The 17,189-nt window shown below is 36.9% G+C and overlaps 1 protein-coding gene across 3 annotated transcripts in view; it reads right to left on the bottom strand.

The window, feature by feature from the left end:
- The window catches only part of SC1 (voltage-dependent cation channel SC1), a 207,907-nt gene that overhangs the window by 24,139 nt on the left and 166,579 nt on the right, over positions 1 to 17,189 (bottom strand). For all 3 annotated transcript variants that reach the window (NM_001258361.1, XM_062673803.1, XM_062673804.1), the window contains 5 exon segments: positions 4 to 107; positions 9,733 to 9,950; positions 10,942 to 11,076; positions 15,137 to 15,356; positions 15,734 to 15,926. In NM_001258361.1, the coding sequence (NP_001245290.1) occupies positions 4 to 107; positions 9,733 to 9,950; positions 10,942 to 11,076; positions 15,137 to 15,356; positions 15,734 to 15,926 (870 nt within the window).

Raw genomic sequence — 17,189 nt, 5'->3', positions numbered from 1 at the left:
TACCTAATGCATTGTCGGGGTGGAGGGTGTGAGGGGGCGGCGGTGGAGGCGGCGGCGGCGGCAAAGGTGGCGGTGACGCGCTCGGGGTCACCGACCTGGATCTCGACCTAAAAGAAGATAATTTATTGCATAACTAATGACTTTGTATTGGTTTTGATTATGTATTAAATTGATCAATAAGTAATGTACAGTGTACACATATTTTTTTTCTTTCACAAAAGCAAAATATGCAATTTCATTTGTTTTCATTTTCAACGTTAATCTTGGCATTGCTTTTACTAAATAAATTTAACCTAACTTAGATGCTAAACATTAACTTTGTAGTTGTCTTCACTTAATATTAGACAGGGATAAGACAAGTGCACTTGTATCGAACAAAGTATTTATTATTAAGCTATAATAATATATACGATACATTATTATTAACATACCGTCTGTAGTAATAGTAAACGTCACTTCTTCTACAGAGTCGATAATATTTATGGCCTTGTCTAAGTACTGATGTTAAAGCATGCTGCAAGTACACATTTGGATCGTCTCATGCTGCCTATATCCGCCGCGAAACAATTATACATTCTCGTTTGTAGAATAACACTGCCTTTGGGGTGTAACAGCACCAAAATCATTCTTAACGATAATACTGCCATTTGTCTTTTTGACATTACTAATTTATCTTTTTTTTTATTGCTTAGATGATTGGACGAGCTCACAGCCCACCTTGTGTTAAGTGGTTACTGGAGCCCATAGACATCTACAATGTAAATGCGCCACCCACCTCGAGATATAAGTTCTAAGGTCTCAGTATAGTTACAACGGCTACCCCACCCTTCAAACCGAAACGCATTACTGATTCACGGCAGAAATAGGTGGGGTGGTGGTACCTACCCGTGCGGACTTACAAGAGGTCCTACCACCAGTGATTACGCAAATTATAATTTTGTGGGTTTGATTTTTATTCACGATGTTATTCCTTCACCGTGGAAGTCAATCGTGAACATTTGTTAGGTAAGTATTTCATTAGAAAAATTGGTACCCGCCTGCGGGATTCAAACACCAGTGCATCGCTACATACGAATGCGCCGGACGTCTTATCCTCTAGGCCACGACGACTTCATTCATTGTGTACAATAAAGATTAAGTAAATATATAACGCAGTGTAGTCTTCAGTTTTGTGTGTCAAAACCAGGAGTGGTAATCACGTTTTGTCTAAGTGCTACGAAAGAGCGATTTTCGTACAAGGCGTACACTATTAACGAATCTGCTTAGAGTCTGCTTAGATTCTAATTAGATTCTGCTTAGATTCTGCTTAGAGAATTAAAGATAAATTAGAGCAGGTACTTGCTTATTGTTTTTGATGTCTAAACATAAGATAGGCTTCAAAAACAGTGTTTTCTATTTACAACAAGAATGAACGGTTTGTAAACCACAACATTACGTTACGTTTGGTCCGTCGCCGCAAGTATTTCTTCCCACGTTAATTTCCGGTTAATGAATACAAAGTCTTGTAGGGGCTAACCGCTCGTTATGCTAAAATGTCGCCATACACGATTATCATGCAAATTTGCCTAGGTGTTGACTGCGGGGCTAAACTGAATCGGGTCAAACACGTGGGCGGAGCATCGACCGGAAATATGGATTATAAAGTACGGGAAGCTATTTGCCTGGCGTTATCCGAGCTTGTTTATAGAGGTTAAATGGATTTTTTGTTGTTTTCAATGTCTTTTCATTCTGAGAATGTAATGGTTTGGCTTATTTGGCAGCATCAATTTACCATTTTGTTCCTTTTTTAATGTGAATCCTTACTCTTAATTACGCTAAATTTGAGTATATTTGGGACCAAAATTAATCTATTTGAAGAGTGGGATCGCATTATTTGTAGATCGGAGACTAAAATCACAGCTTCGAACGAATGAAGCTAGTTATGATATGTATCTTGTGAGCTTCGTGTGCATACATCTCAGCAAAAAATGTACATTAATCCAAGTATTTGCTTGTAATATTGAATGACTGGCAGGAAATATTAGAGATTCGACAGATACAAATGGTTAGAAAGAGTGGAGTGAACCTAATGGCAGACAAATATATTTAAATTTATTTACAGGTTTAAATATCTTTTTGCATACTCTTTGATTTATTGGGTAATAAGTTGTTAAAGTATAATTATCTAAAGAGTTCAAGTTCTGTTTATTTATGTTACTTTATTGAATTTACCTTAATTATGTACGGTAATTGAACGACTGAGCAAACTTCCCAACTTGGTTGAACCGAAAATGATTAACTAATCTGATACCTAATTATAATAATAATAATAATAATAATAATAATTTATTTATTTCTCTCTTAAAGGTACAAGGTACATACAAATTCAAATGGAAATAAATTAACCTTATAATTTATTTTGTAAGCCTTTGAAAGAGCTGAAGTCTGTACTAGGTTCAAAGACCTGTATTACTGATCTCCAGGCTCCCTCCTTCTTAAGAATAGATTAGGTTAGGTTAAGTCGTGAACAGATGCTGCGGACTAGTGTTGAGAGATCATTAGGTGTTATATTTTAAGAAGGTCATTTTACGTGTGTGTGAGTGTGTGAATGTGTGTGTATTTGGATGTGTGTGTGTGTGTGTGTGTGTGTGAGTGTGAGTGAGTGAGTGAGTGAGTGTGTGTATATGTGGGCGTGTGCGCGCATGCATGTTGTATTGTGTATGTGTGAGTATCTGCATCTATGCGTGTTTGTTATTACTATTACATAGGTATAAATAGTTTTTTGCTTAATTGGGCTCGAAAACAAAAAGCAGATTACTTCACAGTCTGGAGTAAGTTCTCTGTTTGCTCGTAGTCTAGGTCGTGAAGCCAATTTGTTAGTGCACGTTTGCATTGGGTCTGTGTCATGGGGTATATATTGATCAGCTTATTGATTTTATTGTATATGAAGCTACTTAGGAAGCCATAGAAGCGTTGAGCTAACGATGTAGAAACAAGTGTTGTGGGACGCACACCATGCCCGCGCCGCTGACTTACGAGCAATGTCGGATCGTATGGAGTTTTCGAGTGTGTAGTCATAATAAGATTAAGAATAAATAATTTACGGACAGAAAGAACTTTACAGGTTTTGTAAAGATCATTTGTAGGAAACCTATAAGGGAGCCGCCATCCAACTTTTAAAATACATCTCTGAATTATATGAACTAAATGCTATTTAATAATAAATGAAAATTGTGACTTCTTGTTTTTTTATTTTTTTTATTGCTAGATGGATGGACGAGCTCAAAACCCACCAGTGGTTACTGGAGCCCATAGACATCTACGACGTAAATGCGCCACCCACCTTGAGATATAAGTTCTAAGGTCTCAAGTATAGTTACAACGGCTACCCCACCCTTCAAACCGAAACGCATTACTGCTTCACGGCAGAAATAGGCAGGGCGGTGGTACATACCCGCGCGGACTCACAATGAAGCAGCATGCAATATAGGAACTGTATAATTTAAAAGTGTGTACTCATAAATAACAAACACCAGGTTGAACTCTTCATCTAGAGTAAGACCAATAAAATTATTACGAATAATTCAAATAACAATTATGTAACTACAAAGAAACATTGAGCAATGACTTTGTATTCACAATAATTAAAGGATCGTAAAGTTTTTAATCTACTTAATTTGTATCCCAAGAAATGTTTGAATCAGAATTTGAAAAAGTTTCGCATCTTATAAGCCAATCGGAGGAAGGAAGGAAACTCTATAAAAATAAATAAAGTAAGGATAAAATATGTAGAACAAACTCGAAAGTGGGTCAACATCGACTCTTAAACAGTATCTGTTTTTTCAAAGTATTTAATTCAATAATAATTTCCACAGAGTAACAACATTCAAAATCATCGAAATATTACTTACAAATTTCAAAGATACACAAGATAATGGAATTTAATTATTACATGAAATAAAATGAAATATACAACTTCCTCCTCCTCCTCCTCCTCTAATAACTTTCTCCTGCATTATCTTGCGCCATTCCTGCCTGTCCTCGGCTGTGTGGATAGCAACGTACAACTTAAACTATCATAATTTTGTTAATAACCTCGAAAGCATAGGGTTTCTGATATTTTTCGAACTCAAATATCGTACTACAAAGAAAATAATACCTATAAATTTTAAAGCTACCTGCCTCTACAGCAAAACATGCGTCAAACAATTATCGATTTGATGAGAGCCTACAATTTTATTTAGAGTTTGATCTCATCAACCTTGCTGATGCTGTTCATCTTGTGATATTCAAGGGCATTTAGTTAACAACAGGTGGGTTAACAACAGGCGTGCTGAACTCGTAACTGACAAACGTTTTTGTTGTAGCCAAATTGATGATAAAGAGTGAATATTGCCTAGGACCTTGAAATGTGGATTGAGCAAAGGAGCACATCTATTCTGGTTGATTTTCTGTTTTATCCTTCAAACTGGAATTTCTCCGGTCACCGTCGTCGTCGAACCTGTCACTTGCGACGAAGGGCTCGACGAGTGAATTAACCCGTAGACACAGCCCACTGAGTTTCTCGCCGGATTTTCTCAGTGGGTCGCGTTTCCGATCCGGTAGTAGATTCTGCGAAGCACTGCTCTTGCTAGGGCCAGTGTTAGCAACACTCCCGGTTAGAGCCCCGTGAGCTCACCTACACGACAAGGAGAAGCTGAAATAGCCTCTCAAGGTAGGTAGGAAAAAAAAAGGTTTTTTTTACTTTCAATTAATATTACTGAAGAATATCTAAAAACCTTTTCAATTATGTTCCGTTTTGTTCATTTATCGTTAACAATGAAATCTTTATAACAAGTTTATGACAGCAACTGTCTGGGCGGTATCGAACAAACAAGATCTGAGGAAAATTACTTTTGAATCAAATTTTATTTTAAATTAAACGTTGTAAATATGTACAGTGTACTTCATTTTTCTTTGCTAAATTGCCTTAAATTTATTTCTGTGATCTGGCTGATATTAAATTTTCTTTAGAATGATATATTGTATTGAATGTATAATATAAGGTCTTCGATTAGAAATTTCAGAAACTTATCATCATTGGGCCATAGTCGTCCACTGCTGGACTTAGGTCCCAGTCCTCCCAGTCCACACCACTGAGACCAGTCTCCGGCTCTTTTCCTACTCATCCATTTCTTTCCAGCCACCCTTCGTAAGTCATCGCGTCATGCATTACACGTGCAGTCGTTTTAAATACTTAGGTTGTGGATTGTAAATTATGTATATATTATTATCTTTTAATTTACCGTTCTATTAACACTACCTTTTTGGTGTCCAAAGTAACATCGATGACTGGGTCTGACTGTGCCATGTGTGACTGTGATATTTTATATGTACAAAATTTAAATTTTCGGAAACTTTTTAAATAATACTTTTTTTAACGAAAGTATTAAAAGTAAATATGACATTTTGTTCGTCGTAGAGTTTCATTATAAAAATATCCCAAATGTTAGATTTCTTAAAACGCCGTAAGTCCTAATATGGTTTTAAAAAATATATGATGCGTGTCTTGTTTCAAAGATTCCTGTTTGTAACCGGTAAGATACACAAAGTCGAGCAAACACGTTTAGTAAACTTATGCGAGAGACACCGCATTCGATTTTCTTGGCGGCGAGCTGGCTCGAACATCCTGATGGAAATTTTATCTCGTTGAAGGCAAACGCGGGCCGGATTTACCGAGATAGAGGTGTGTAGGGAATATGTTTGTCGAATTTATTGGGTGTCTACGGTGTAGGTTTATCGAGCAAATGATTTCGTATCGGGCTGTATACAATGTAATGATCGTAATTTGACTCTGCCTTGCGCTCGGCAATATGGAAAAAAAGAATGATTTTGTATATATTTGGAGGGTTTATGGAAAAGGGTAGATTTTTCACTGAGCGGTTGAAATTGTTTGGTAGGCCGACTATTCGATTTTTTTAACCTATCTATTCGCTGGTAGTCTAAGAGGCTATTCCAGTTACGCTCAGACGGGTAGGTGAGCTCACGGGCTCAACCTGAGAGAATTTGCTAACACTAGCCCTAGCAAGAGCAGTGCTTCGCAGAATCTACCGCCGGTTCGGAAACACGACCCACTGAGAAGATCCGGCGATAAACTCAGTGGGCTGTGTCTATGGGTTAGTTCGTTTGTGGAACTCTTCGTCGTAATCGACGAGCTCGACGAGGACGGTGACCGGTCTAAAAGCACCGAGATTGAATCTGGGGGATCCGACAAGACATGTTTCGGGCAACGGTGGCTTTGCGTTGGCCCCGTCGCGGTTCGATAAGAGTTGATTCGAATACTGTTTCTTCGGAAATTGTACATATTACATAATATATCGTCTCGCATTAAAACTGTATAATTTCAAAACTTACTAATTTCACAGGAGAGTGTTTTAAAGGGTTGACATGTGATATATGTTTCATATTCATCATCTTTTAAACATTTATTTTTTATTTTTTACCAGTTACATTATCTGTCTTTTAAAGTAAGATAAAATTATGTATTAATTTTGTTAATAGTAGTCAAAACATAGGTAAACAAAAAAAAAAAAAAACTAAAACTAAATTATGGTCTTTTTACAGTATTTATGAGAAAAATACTGGTGATACCAAATGATTCCGCATATTAATTCAATTTCGAATAATGTAGGAAATTGTACACTTTTAATGCGAAAAGACGATATGTAAACTTGTCTTGAAGATGTCATTAAGGATATTCAGGCTTCTGTGAAATATAATGTATTTCTCCGTTCTCGTCTTTGTAATTTTTACTGTATTGTTGCGATAGTATCATCTTATTCTTCGTTATTTTAATATTACTTTAGCTGAGGAGATAACAGACCTGTTGCATTACTTGCGCTGTTTTTCTCAACTGTCAGTAGATGATGAAAGCCACCACGTACATAGAGACGAAGTCTTAATTACATTGCAAGAATGGACTACATTTGAAACGAGAGCATTTGATTGCTTTGTGACTGATACAGGCAAGACAGGCGTTCTTACCATCTTCCAATTATTATAGTTTACCACGAATTAAAAACACGTACAAACTTTATCATTGATTTGGATGATACACATTTTTATTTATTGCTTATATGGGTGGACGAGCTCACAGCCCAGCCCACCTGGTGTTAAGTTGTTACTGTTAAGCCCATAGACACCTACCACCACCTAAATGTGCCATTCACCTTGAGATATAAGTTTTAAGGTCTCAAGTATAGTTACAACGGCTGGCCCACCCTTCAAACCGAAACACATTACTGCTTCACGGCAGAAATAAGCAGGGCGGTGGTACCTACCCGCGCGGACTCACAAGAGGTCCTACCACCAGTAAAAAGATTAAAGATAAATCACCACATTAAAGATAAATCACATTTAAATTGTTAAAACCATCATCTGGATAATATAAAAGTGCACAGAATATAAAAGAAATCAATTTCGTCCGATATTCATACGTTTTAGAACGTAGCTTCGCATTCAGCTATGAATAATAGCTGGAAAAAAATCCCGAGCTTCCATTGATTGAATGACAATGCTTTAACTACATCAGATATGGCTGTAGCTGGCGCGGGATAAATCTCGTTTATCGATAGCGCCTCTGCAACTGTACTGAAATTGTTTCATAACTGATGTTATGGAGATATGATCTAAATACAATTTTTTTACATTTTTCGTATATTCAATTTTTCGTAACGGCTTTTCCACTTCACATTTTTTTAATTTAAAACTAGCTGACCCGGCAGACTTCGTACTGCCTGAATCGATAAATAAAAGACCTAAGCTTTTGTATAAAATGAACTTAAAACAAACAAAAGGAATCCGCTCGACGGGGCACACATCAAAGGAAAAACAAAATTGTTATTTTTATTTAATTCCGAGCATTTTCATATTTATCTAAACTTTCTCTGGACTTTCACGAATAATTTAAGACCAAAATTAGCCAAATCGGTCCAGCCGTTCTCGAGTTTTCGCGAGACTAACGAACAGCAATTCATTTATATATATAGAAGAAGAAGATAGAAGACTAGGGACCCGCCCTCGCTTCGCTTCGGAAACATTAAATTTTATTATTGAATAGCTGAGTTCCGCGATGTTAGTGGCTATTGTCGTACCGTGGGTGACGCCGTGGGGCGAAGCTTTTCTAAAAAAGCCTATGTTACTCCTTATATCATCAGCTACCTATCAGTGAAAGTCTCGTCAAAATCGGTCCAGCCGTTCCAGAGATTAGCCGGAACAAACAGACTGACAGACAGACAGACTGACAAACACTGGAAAAAATGTTATATTAGTGTATGTACCGTATATATATTCATATGCATGTACTGAAAAGAGGCTATTTCAATATTACAAACAGACACACCAGTTTTATTTATATGTATAGACGATAAATAAAAAAAAAGCATAGTTTCTTCGCGAATATTATTTCTAAACTATTTTTTGTAACATAATATTAAGCATTATGCTATTCTTTGACGCGTTTAAGGGCTTTTCGAAGCGCATAATAAAGAGAACACAGTATTTTGGAACGTTTAAAAATACGTAACGAAATGACATAGTTAAATGCAAACACTAAATTCTCTATTAAATTTTCGAAAGCCCTCTCTGAAGGGAGAGGTTTAATTTGTTTAATGTTTATTCAGGAAATTATACATAAATAATTCTCGAAAACGGGTCGCAATTAACAACAGCGAATAGACATTAGTCTACTACGAATTGAGTGAAACTTCATTTTTTTGTAATTTAAAGCGCTTTCTCTTTGTTTGTTTCGCTTTTATTTTACAAAACAATAAGTACTTAGAGGTCCCGCAGTAGTCGAAATTCGACTATAATTAATTGGAATTGTAAGTTTGTAGACCATTATGATTGTATTTTATACTTCTATAATCACAAATTTCGCAAAGGCTACACTATAAAAGATTACAGAAAGATTAAAAGACTATGGTGATGTGTGCTATTTTGACCTGAATGCAGATCTACTCAATAAACTTAACCGGCTTCTCAATAACTGCATTCGATTTATTTATAATCTTCGGAAATACGATCACGTATCTTCTTATCGCTCCCAACTCAAATGGCTCCCCATTCGTCAACGCCATTAACCCTTTGACTGTCATGTAGGTTACCGATGCTCTACGTAGCGCACTGAAATAATTATGTAGATTTCTGTTACTAAGGCGCCGGAGTACCTAATAGACACTGAGAAAGTCAGATCCGCAGGTACTGAGAATTAATCTATTTCCAAGAGACCCAAAAGACTAAAACATACATTAAAAACAAAAGAAAGCAAAGCTAGACAATCCAGGCGCTTTAGTAACAGAAATTGACATAATTAGTCTAGTGAGCCACGTAGAGCTCCGGTAACTTACACAGCAGTCAAAGGGTTAAAGGTGACATTCAGGAAAGCCACGCGTGCATTGCAGTTGATTTTGTTTTCCACAAACTCCTTAAATCATCGTCGAATACTGTTTTACTTACGTACATATACAAGACTAAGCGATAATTCACGAAGTCACAGTAATCAAACTGCTATCACAAATTGAGCGTGCACCTAATCATAACGCTTATTTTGGTGAGTTAATTTATAAAGAATACGAAATATAACGAAAAGGCGAGAAGTGTGTTACACTGCGGGCTGTGTACCATGTTTATACCCCAGCTATATTAATAGTCTCCGTTTTTCCAATCGATTCCGATATATCCTGATAAAAATTTAATGTATTGATCGAGACCTACCGTTCAGCCACGGCGGCAACCGCAGCAGCATGATGTATAGCACTCCTGCCTCTTTTGCGTCTTCTTGTTCTTTTGCGTGAGTAAGAGGCTAATAATAGTCCTTTCCTAGCGTCGATTCGTTTCTTCGAGTCCTTAGCGAGGGTCCTCACAGCCAGCGATGAGGGATCAAAGCTGAATGTAGAATCATCTCTGTGCTCGTTCAGATCCTTCTTTCTCTCCTGTTTGGAAATTTTCATTAAAATTATTCAATTCTAGTTCCGTACGTATTGTAATATTAGTCAAAACAATTCCTAATCGATTTTGGAATAACAGCAGTCTTCAGTCAACTATGTATTTGCTTTCGTTCGTTACCATTTACGAAAAGTTAAAGAATCAATCTATATGTTTTAATTACGCACTGTTAATTTATTTCTAAATTATACGATTAGAGAATAAAGCAAAGGAGAAAAAATTGCAGGGACTTAATGAATCTAAAAGTTAAATTAAAGGATTTTCATTTTTATCCAGGTATTCCAATGTGGAACGCCCGGTTTGAATACGACGTGATTGATTTCGAATAAGGTTTATTCAGAATAATGTCTTAAAATAGAATAATACCCGATAGTAAAATAAAACGGTTTATTGCGGTTGATTTCACATTCATCCAATCAAACCCCGCCTGATTTTGATCTCGTAGTGTGATGGTTTGAAATTTAGAGCAGCCGTTATTACAATACAATTGAAACCTCAACCTCAAGATGGGTGGCGCCATTGTGATACTCGCTCGTCTACTCTCTTTAGCATAGAATTACAATGAATCCACAAACTAATCTATACTTCTAGAAACAGATCACCGTTTTTTATTTTTTATTGCTGAGATGTGTGGACGAGCTCAGCCCACCTGGTGTTAAATGGTTACTGGAGCCCATAGACACTTACACCGTAAATGCGTCACCCACCTTGAGATATAAGTTATAAGGTCTCAGTATAGTTACAACGGCCGCTCCACCCTTCAAGCCGAATCGTATTACTGCATCACGGCAGAAATAGGCAGGGCGGTGGTACCTACCCGGACGGACTCATAAGAGGTCCTACCACCAGTAAGCCAGCCAAGCTCTCTTAATTTTTACGATATTTTAGCCATAGCATAGAATTAAAATGAATCCACAAACTTATCTATACTTCTACAAACAGATCACCATAATGCTAATGTTGTATTAACGTACGTACTTCTTGTGTGATCTGTGATTCCTCTTCATAGCTCAGTGCGACTACGGCCAGCATCAGGTTGATGAGGTAAAACGAGCCAAAAAAAACCACCACCGTGAAAAATGATACGGACATTGGACCACACGAAGACAGTACCTGAAAATAAACGAAGCGTTTTAATTACTATCCCTTTTTGATTATCATCATTAGAGAGAGACAAACTGGCTGCCAAGCAGATGGGAAGAGATCACCGCAGTTATTAGACCGTGACTGTATCCGCGATTGCCCGTTCACTAACTCTTTGTTAGGCGGAAGACAGGTCTACCCCGTTAAATTATTCACGTAACAATAACTGTTATAAATTCATGGCAAATCACCATTTTCCCCCTCGTAGCTTTCTATCGTACGCAATAGCTAATAAATATATGTGTGTCTAAGTAAGTGAACACAAGAATAAAGTGTAAATAAATAAACAATAAAAAAACGAGGAACACTTGGTTTATTTCATTATATTGAGGCCTTAGAATTTATATCTCAAGGTGGGTGGCGCATTTACGTTGTAGATGTCTATGGGCTCCAGAAACCACTCAACACCAGGTAGGCTGTGAGATCGTCCAATCTTTTTAAAAAAAAAAAACAGTTTCGATAAAGAGCGTATTTCTCAAAACGCACTGTAATATTTCTAACAGAAGACACGCCGAAATCAATCGTAAAGGCACAGATTGTAGTAGCAGATCTTTCCAAATGTCCGGCCGCTAAATCACTAATAGACTCTTCGAAGTTGCTCGGGGAGAGAGAGCCTATTCCGACCTTACGGAGACCGAGTAGATTGATTCTGAACAAATTGTACGCTGTCGTTTGCTAAGTCAATTACGTGAGAACTTCTTGGACGTTATCTGCTAAAGGCAGACTTCGTAAATACAAATGTTAAGAAAGACAGTAAATACTATGAATTGGCTGACCGAGCACTTGACCGAGTTATTGAAGACGAAACACATATTTACTGTGTAAACTGTTTCATTGCAATCTTTGGTGGGAAAGTGAAAAGTAATTTTAAATTAATTGATAAGATAGGTATATTCTTTTGGTCTTACGTTAATAATCAATGAAAATTAATGTGATATAATACTGATATAATAATTCTTTTTTGGTTTTACTTTAATAATTAATAAAATAAATAAAGCAAAAAACGACAAGAATATTCGTCGTCCAAGCTACATCGACCATTAGGCGAAAACTAGTCTGTCTAATCTAATCTAAATCTAATATATTAAAATTTTAGTAAACATTTATTTAACAAACAAAACGACGACAAAAACCTTCAAACCCTGCAGTTGGTAACATCAACTCTGTCCGAAACCTAATAGAATTAAATCATTAAACAAACATTTTGTGGGGATTGCATTTCTCAAGATAACAGGGTTGCGGTCTGTTTATTTAGGCTGGCGCTACACTGCCAACTGTTTTACATCTCACGCTTGTGGGTAAAGGCCTTAGGCATTTAATGAAAGGCTCTGTGCGCGAAAATGTTCAGGTAGTAAGCTTTTTTTGAATTGAATACTTCTATAATACCGTTGTGATTTGAAATTCGATGATATCAACAAACAATACTAACCAGAGACATACGAGTACATCTATAGAATTTAGCTTGCGAGAAAATGGGATAGAATATCTCTGAAGATTTAATTTATAGAAAAAAGTCTCGGTGGGCATTTGCAGAGGAACACACTTGCGTAAATATCGCCTGCCGCTTTGAGATAATGCCCCATTGACAATGGAATAAAGGCGATTACGCCTTTGTACCGAAATATAAGATTTCTTGCAATACAGTAGGCATAGCACGAGCATTTAGTCTTTTTTTAATTGTTAGATAAAGTAATTTTTATGTCTTACGGGTAGATATTATCATTCATTTCGGTTTGAAGTGTAGGAGAGAAGCAATATAAACACATTCGTACAAATACCGATATCTATTTAATAACATAGTACATTGTGTACCGCGTGTAAAATGGCAAACACGCGGGATGAGATGTCCAACTTTTCTCCCGCGGTGCACATACTATTTTTTCTCCTACCAGGCCGAAAGCTCGTGGAGTACCGAGCCGGGGTCCGGGGGCGAAGCCATGGATGAGGGAAGGGGTGGGGGGGTCGGAGCCCCCTCGTACTCATAAAAAAAATCAATTTAACTGTTTTTAAATTTTTAAATAAACTACTACTAATTGAATAAGAACTGTCTGATGAACTCATCTTTGTTTGATACTTCACTATTAAATTTTATTGCCTTTTGTTTGTGTCACTTTTACACTAAACACAATATTGCAAATTACCCGAGCACAACAATGGCGGAGAATTTTAGGTGCGTGAGAGCAAATGTAGACACTAACGCGCATGCGCACTTGTCAGTACCCAGGGAGGAAAAGTTAGACTTTCTTCCCTGTACAGCGGGAGGAAAAGTTAGACTTTCTTCCCTGTACAGCGGGAGGAAAACCGAACTTTCGGCGTAGGTAGGAGAAAAATTATTATTTCATATATTTGCTGAACAGAAACTGGCCTAAAAAGTAATAAATCGTGAAGGCAGCAATGGATATTCAGGTTTAATCAATTGAATAATTACTTTTACGCTGTTACAATCATCATAATTTTATTTCCCTATACCGTAAACGGTTTTAATGAATCAATTACAACACCAGTGGCAGCTAGTACCTACTAAATGTATGCTATAAGCAAATATATTATGTAGTTATATTCAGACAAGAAAAATGCTCAGAGATTCAAATTCATTTATAGTTGACGTACCGTACTACATCTTAAACACATATAATATGCAAAGTGTATTATGGAATAAGTTAACCGTCTGAAATACCTTACGGTTGAGGTCTTGGGGAATTTTACTACAAAGGGTTTCACCAAAATGAAGTTTCGGTTGAGTTGGACATGTTCATAAGGTAGGGTTCAAAACGGGCGCTTAATTAATTCTTCTGCGTCTACATTTGAAGCGAAATGCGATTTCATAATTAATGGAACAGATGTGGAAAGTATTAAAAGAGTAAATGAAAATAAATGAAAAGTGAATCACGCCAATTATCTTGATGAGATCTATGTAGCTTTGGAATAGAGGTGATCTGGTATTTGTTTGATTACGACAAGACGTAGACATGTTTTAAAGAAGCGTTGAATTGTAAATAAAATAGGCTATAAATATAATAATATTGATTTCGTAAAATGTTAAGTATGACTAGATACTAAGCTAAATTATGATGAATTTAAAGTAATGGTAGAAGTCGTCAAACATCTTGTTAGATTAGACAAACGACCACATGTCTTTTCTTTCGACGCAATAAATTCAAAACACCAAAATTTTATTCGTGTAAAAATAAAACTACTATAATTTGACCGCGAGCGCGCCTGTACTCCACAAAACTGTGCAGTATTCGAAGCGTTGGAAATAAATCAAATGAAGTTAACTATCGCAAAATTAAGCGGCAAATGTAGTTTTAATTACGTCTACAAAGTCTAAGATATTATAATTTTGCATATTAATGAAAATTGTTTGCTGATTGCTATAAGTTTGATTCGTTAAAAGATCTTGTCCCTTCATCGTGTAAGTAGAATCGATTACAAAACTTTTGGGCTTGTAATAAACGAATGGCCCAGTTTAAAAAGAAACAAACATTAATTAATAATCCAGGTTGCTACATGTCTTTTCATTTAATTCAATTTCAACGTCACAATAGACAATTATGAACACGCGTCAAATAAGCGTAGACTGTGTAAAGCAATTGGAAAAACATTCAAAAAATCAGAAAATTTAATTTATAAACCTTTTTTTTTTACTTTTTTTTGGACGGCTTCAGTATCCAAAGCCATCTACGTATCTGTGGTAGTATTTTTTTATTTTTTTTTATTGCCTTTGTAGGCAGATGGGCATACGGCCCACCTGATGGTGAGTGGTTACCGTCGCCCATGGACTTCAGCAATGCCAAGGGCAGAGCCAAGTCGCTGCCTACCGCTTAATACTCTCCACAACCCTCGTTTGAAGAAGGACATGACATAGCGCTCGGGAAACACCGTGGAGGGGAGCTCATTCCATAGCCGGATGGTACGTGGCAAAAAAGATCTCTGGAAACGCACTGTGGATGACCGCAGTGGCTCCAGGTAGTAGTATTTAGTAGTCGAAATCGTAATATATTCTGAAAAAATGTATATCTTTACTCACCATGTTATAAACATTCTCCCAGTAGTCAAGCGTGATCAACTGGAAGGTGGTCAACATTGACCAGAGGAAATTGTCGAAATTAGTGTACCCATGGTTGGGATTTGGGCCCACGCAAAGGCAGGTGTAATGTAACGGACAATGCCTGGCCCCTGTCAAGTTCCCGCAAATAATTGGAACTAGTTCTTCATCTACCATCCAGTTTGTAGGTTCTTTGATCCACCTGCGCGAAATGACCACATTGTGAAAACGATCATGACTGCTTGGTGCCAGAAATAGTCTAGACATGCCAACTCACACCCTACAAGCAGTCCACATTTCTTTACTTTAAATCCTGGTTTATGACCATATATGATTTATAACCAGTTCTATATTTTGTATTTTTCATGTTTATTCTAAGTATCCTCTTAACTTATAAACTTGAATAGCACACCATTGATGATGCTAAAATCTATGGATTACGTTCGACATATTAAACAGAAAACATTAGCAAATAGTTCGAGTTGTATATCCATTACATCTTTAATTTTTAATATCTTCATTATTTCTTTAAAGATATAGCCACTGTAATGTTTAGTTAGTTACAATCGTTTCACTTACGCCGACCAGATTTCGTCAGTAAAGTTCTCTCCCGGCTGCATAACCAAGTTCTTGACGCATTTGTTTCTAAGTTCGCCCATGTATACCTGGAGCGCGAACAAGGCGAACACCATGAGGCAGAATATTGTCAGGGTCATTACCTCTGCTAGCTGCTTGAACGAATGCAGAAGCGCGTTGATGATGGTTTTCAATCCTGTCAATGTAAAATGCAATTCAGAGCTTCAAATGTTTTGGAACGAAGTTCCATATGGGGCGATGCGGAGGGGTACCCTAACCGGGAAAAAACGTCCGTAACGTAAGATTTTTATTAGTAATGCACACAGTGTACGACTTAACTTTGTAATAACGTACAAAAAATAACATATTTTTTTATCATTCATTGACCACGATCTCAGAGCGTTCGTTTGCGCAATACACTAACTCTTATACAAACAACCGTGAATGAAGTGTACCACAATAAGTTCGCACGTTACCGAATGACCGTGGGTTGTTGCGAAACCTCCAGTTTTATTTTCTTTATACCTCGAATAGAACTTAATTTTTTTTTATAATAAGGAACTTCGTTCCTATCCGGTGTCCCACGGCACCACACTTTTTTTTTGGTATTATTGTTCTTGTCTAATTCAAGTGAGACCGTAGACATCGTGACCTAAAGGAGGAGATACCCGGTATAATCTTACCAAGCGATGCGACTGTGCCAGTATTCAAAGCTCGGAGGTAGGTACGATTTTTTTCCAAGAAACTTGTACTTGAGACGTGTTCAAAGACTGATCGATTTTGATGTATGGTGTCGTCCTGAATAGCCCTTTCCCCATATTTTTTCGTGAGTGTCACAAAAGACGACCAAGGGATCAGAGATTTAGCAATGTTATCTGACTATTTTACCAGGGTATTTGTGGTAGGGCTTATTGTATGCGCACACGGGTAGGTTTCACCATGCTAGGTATCTAATTCTGTCCTAAATCAGTCATGCGCAATGCATAGTTTGAAGCGTGGAACAGCCGTTTTACAATAGAATGAGAATTCCGACATCGTGTCTTGAGACGAGGGGAGGGGGGGCATTTGTATTGTGACCTCTATGGTTTCTGGTAAATACTTAACACCAGTCGAACCGGAAATCCGTCAACCGATCTAAAACGATAAAAGATGGCAAGCTAGATATGACTATTTATTAAAACTAGAGGTCTCGCAGTAGTCGAAATTCGACTATAATTAATTGGAATTGTAAGTTTGTACACTATTATAACTATAATTTATACTTCTATAATCACAAATTTCGCCAAGACTACACTATAAAAATATTACCAAAGGCAAACAATATTTAATCTATTCTCAATTTGACAACAGACACCAAGAACAAAAGTTTGACAATAAATAGTATGCATGCGTGTGTGCGTCAAATACATGGCATGTAGTGTGTGTAATGTTTTCTTTATTGATTTAATGTATCTTTTAT

This window comes from Bombyx mori, chromosome 19, assembly GCF_030269925.1.
Source record: "Bombyx mori chromosome 19, ASM3026992v2".
Taxonomy (NCBI): Eukaryota; Metazoa; Arthropoda; class Insecta; order Lepidoptera; family Bombycidae; genus Bombyx; species Bombyx mori.
Note: the sequence above shows the minus strand (reverse complement) of the source record. Positions and strands in the feature narration are given on the sequence as shown.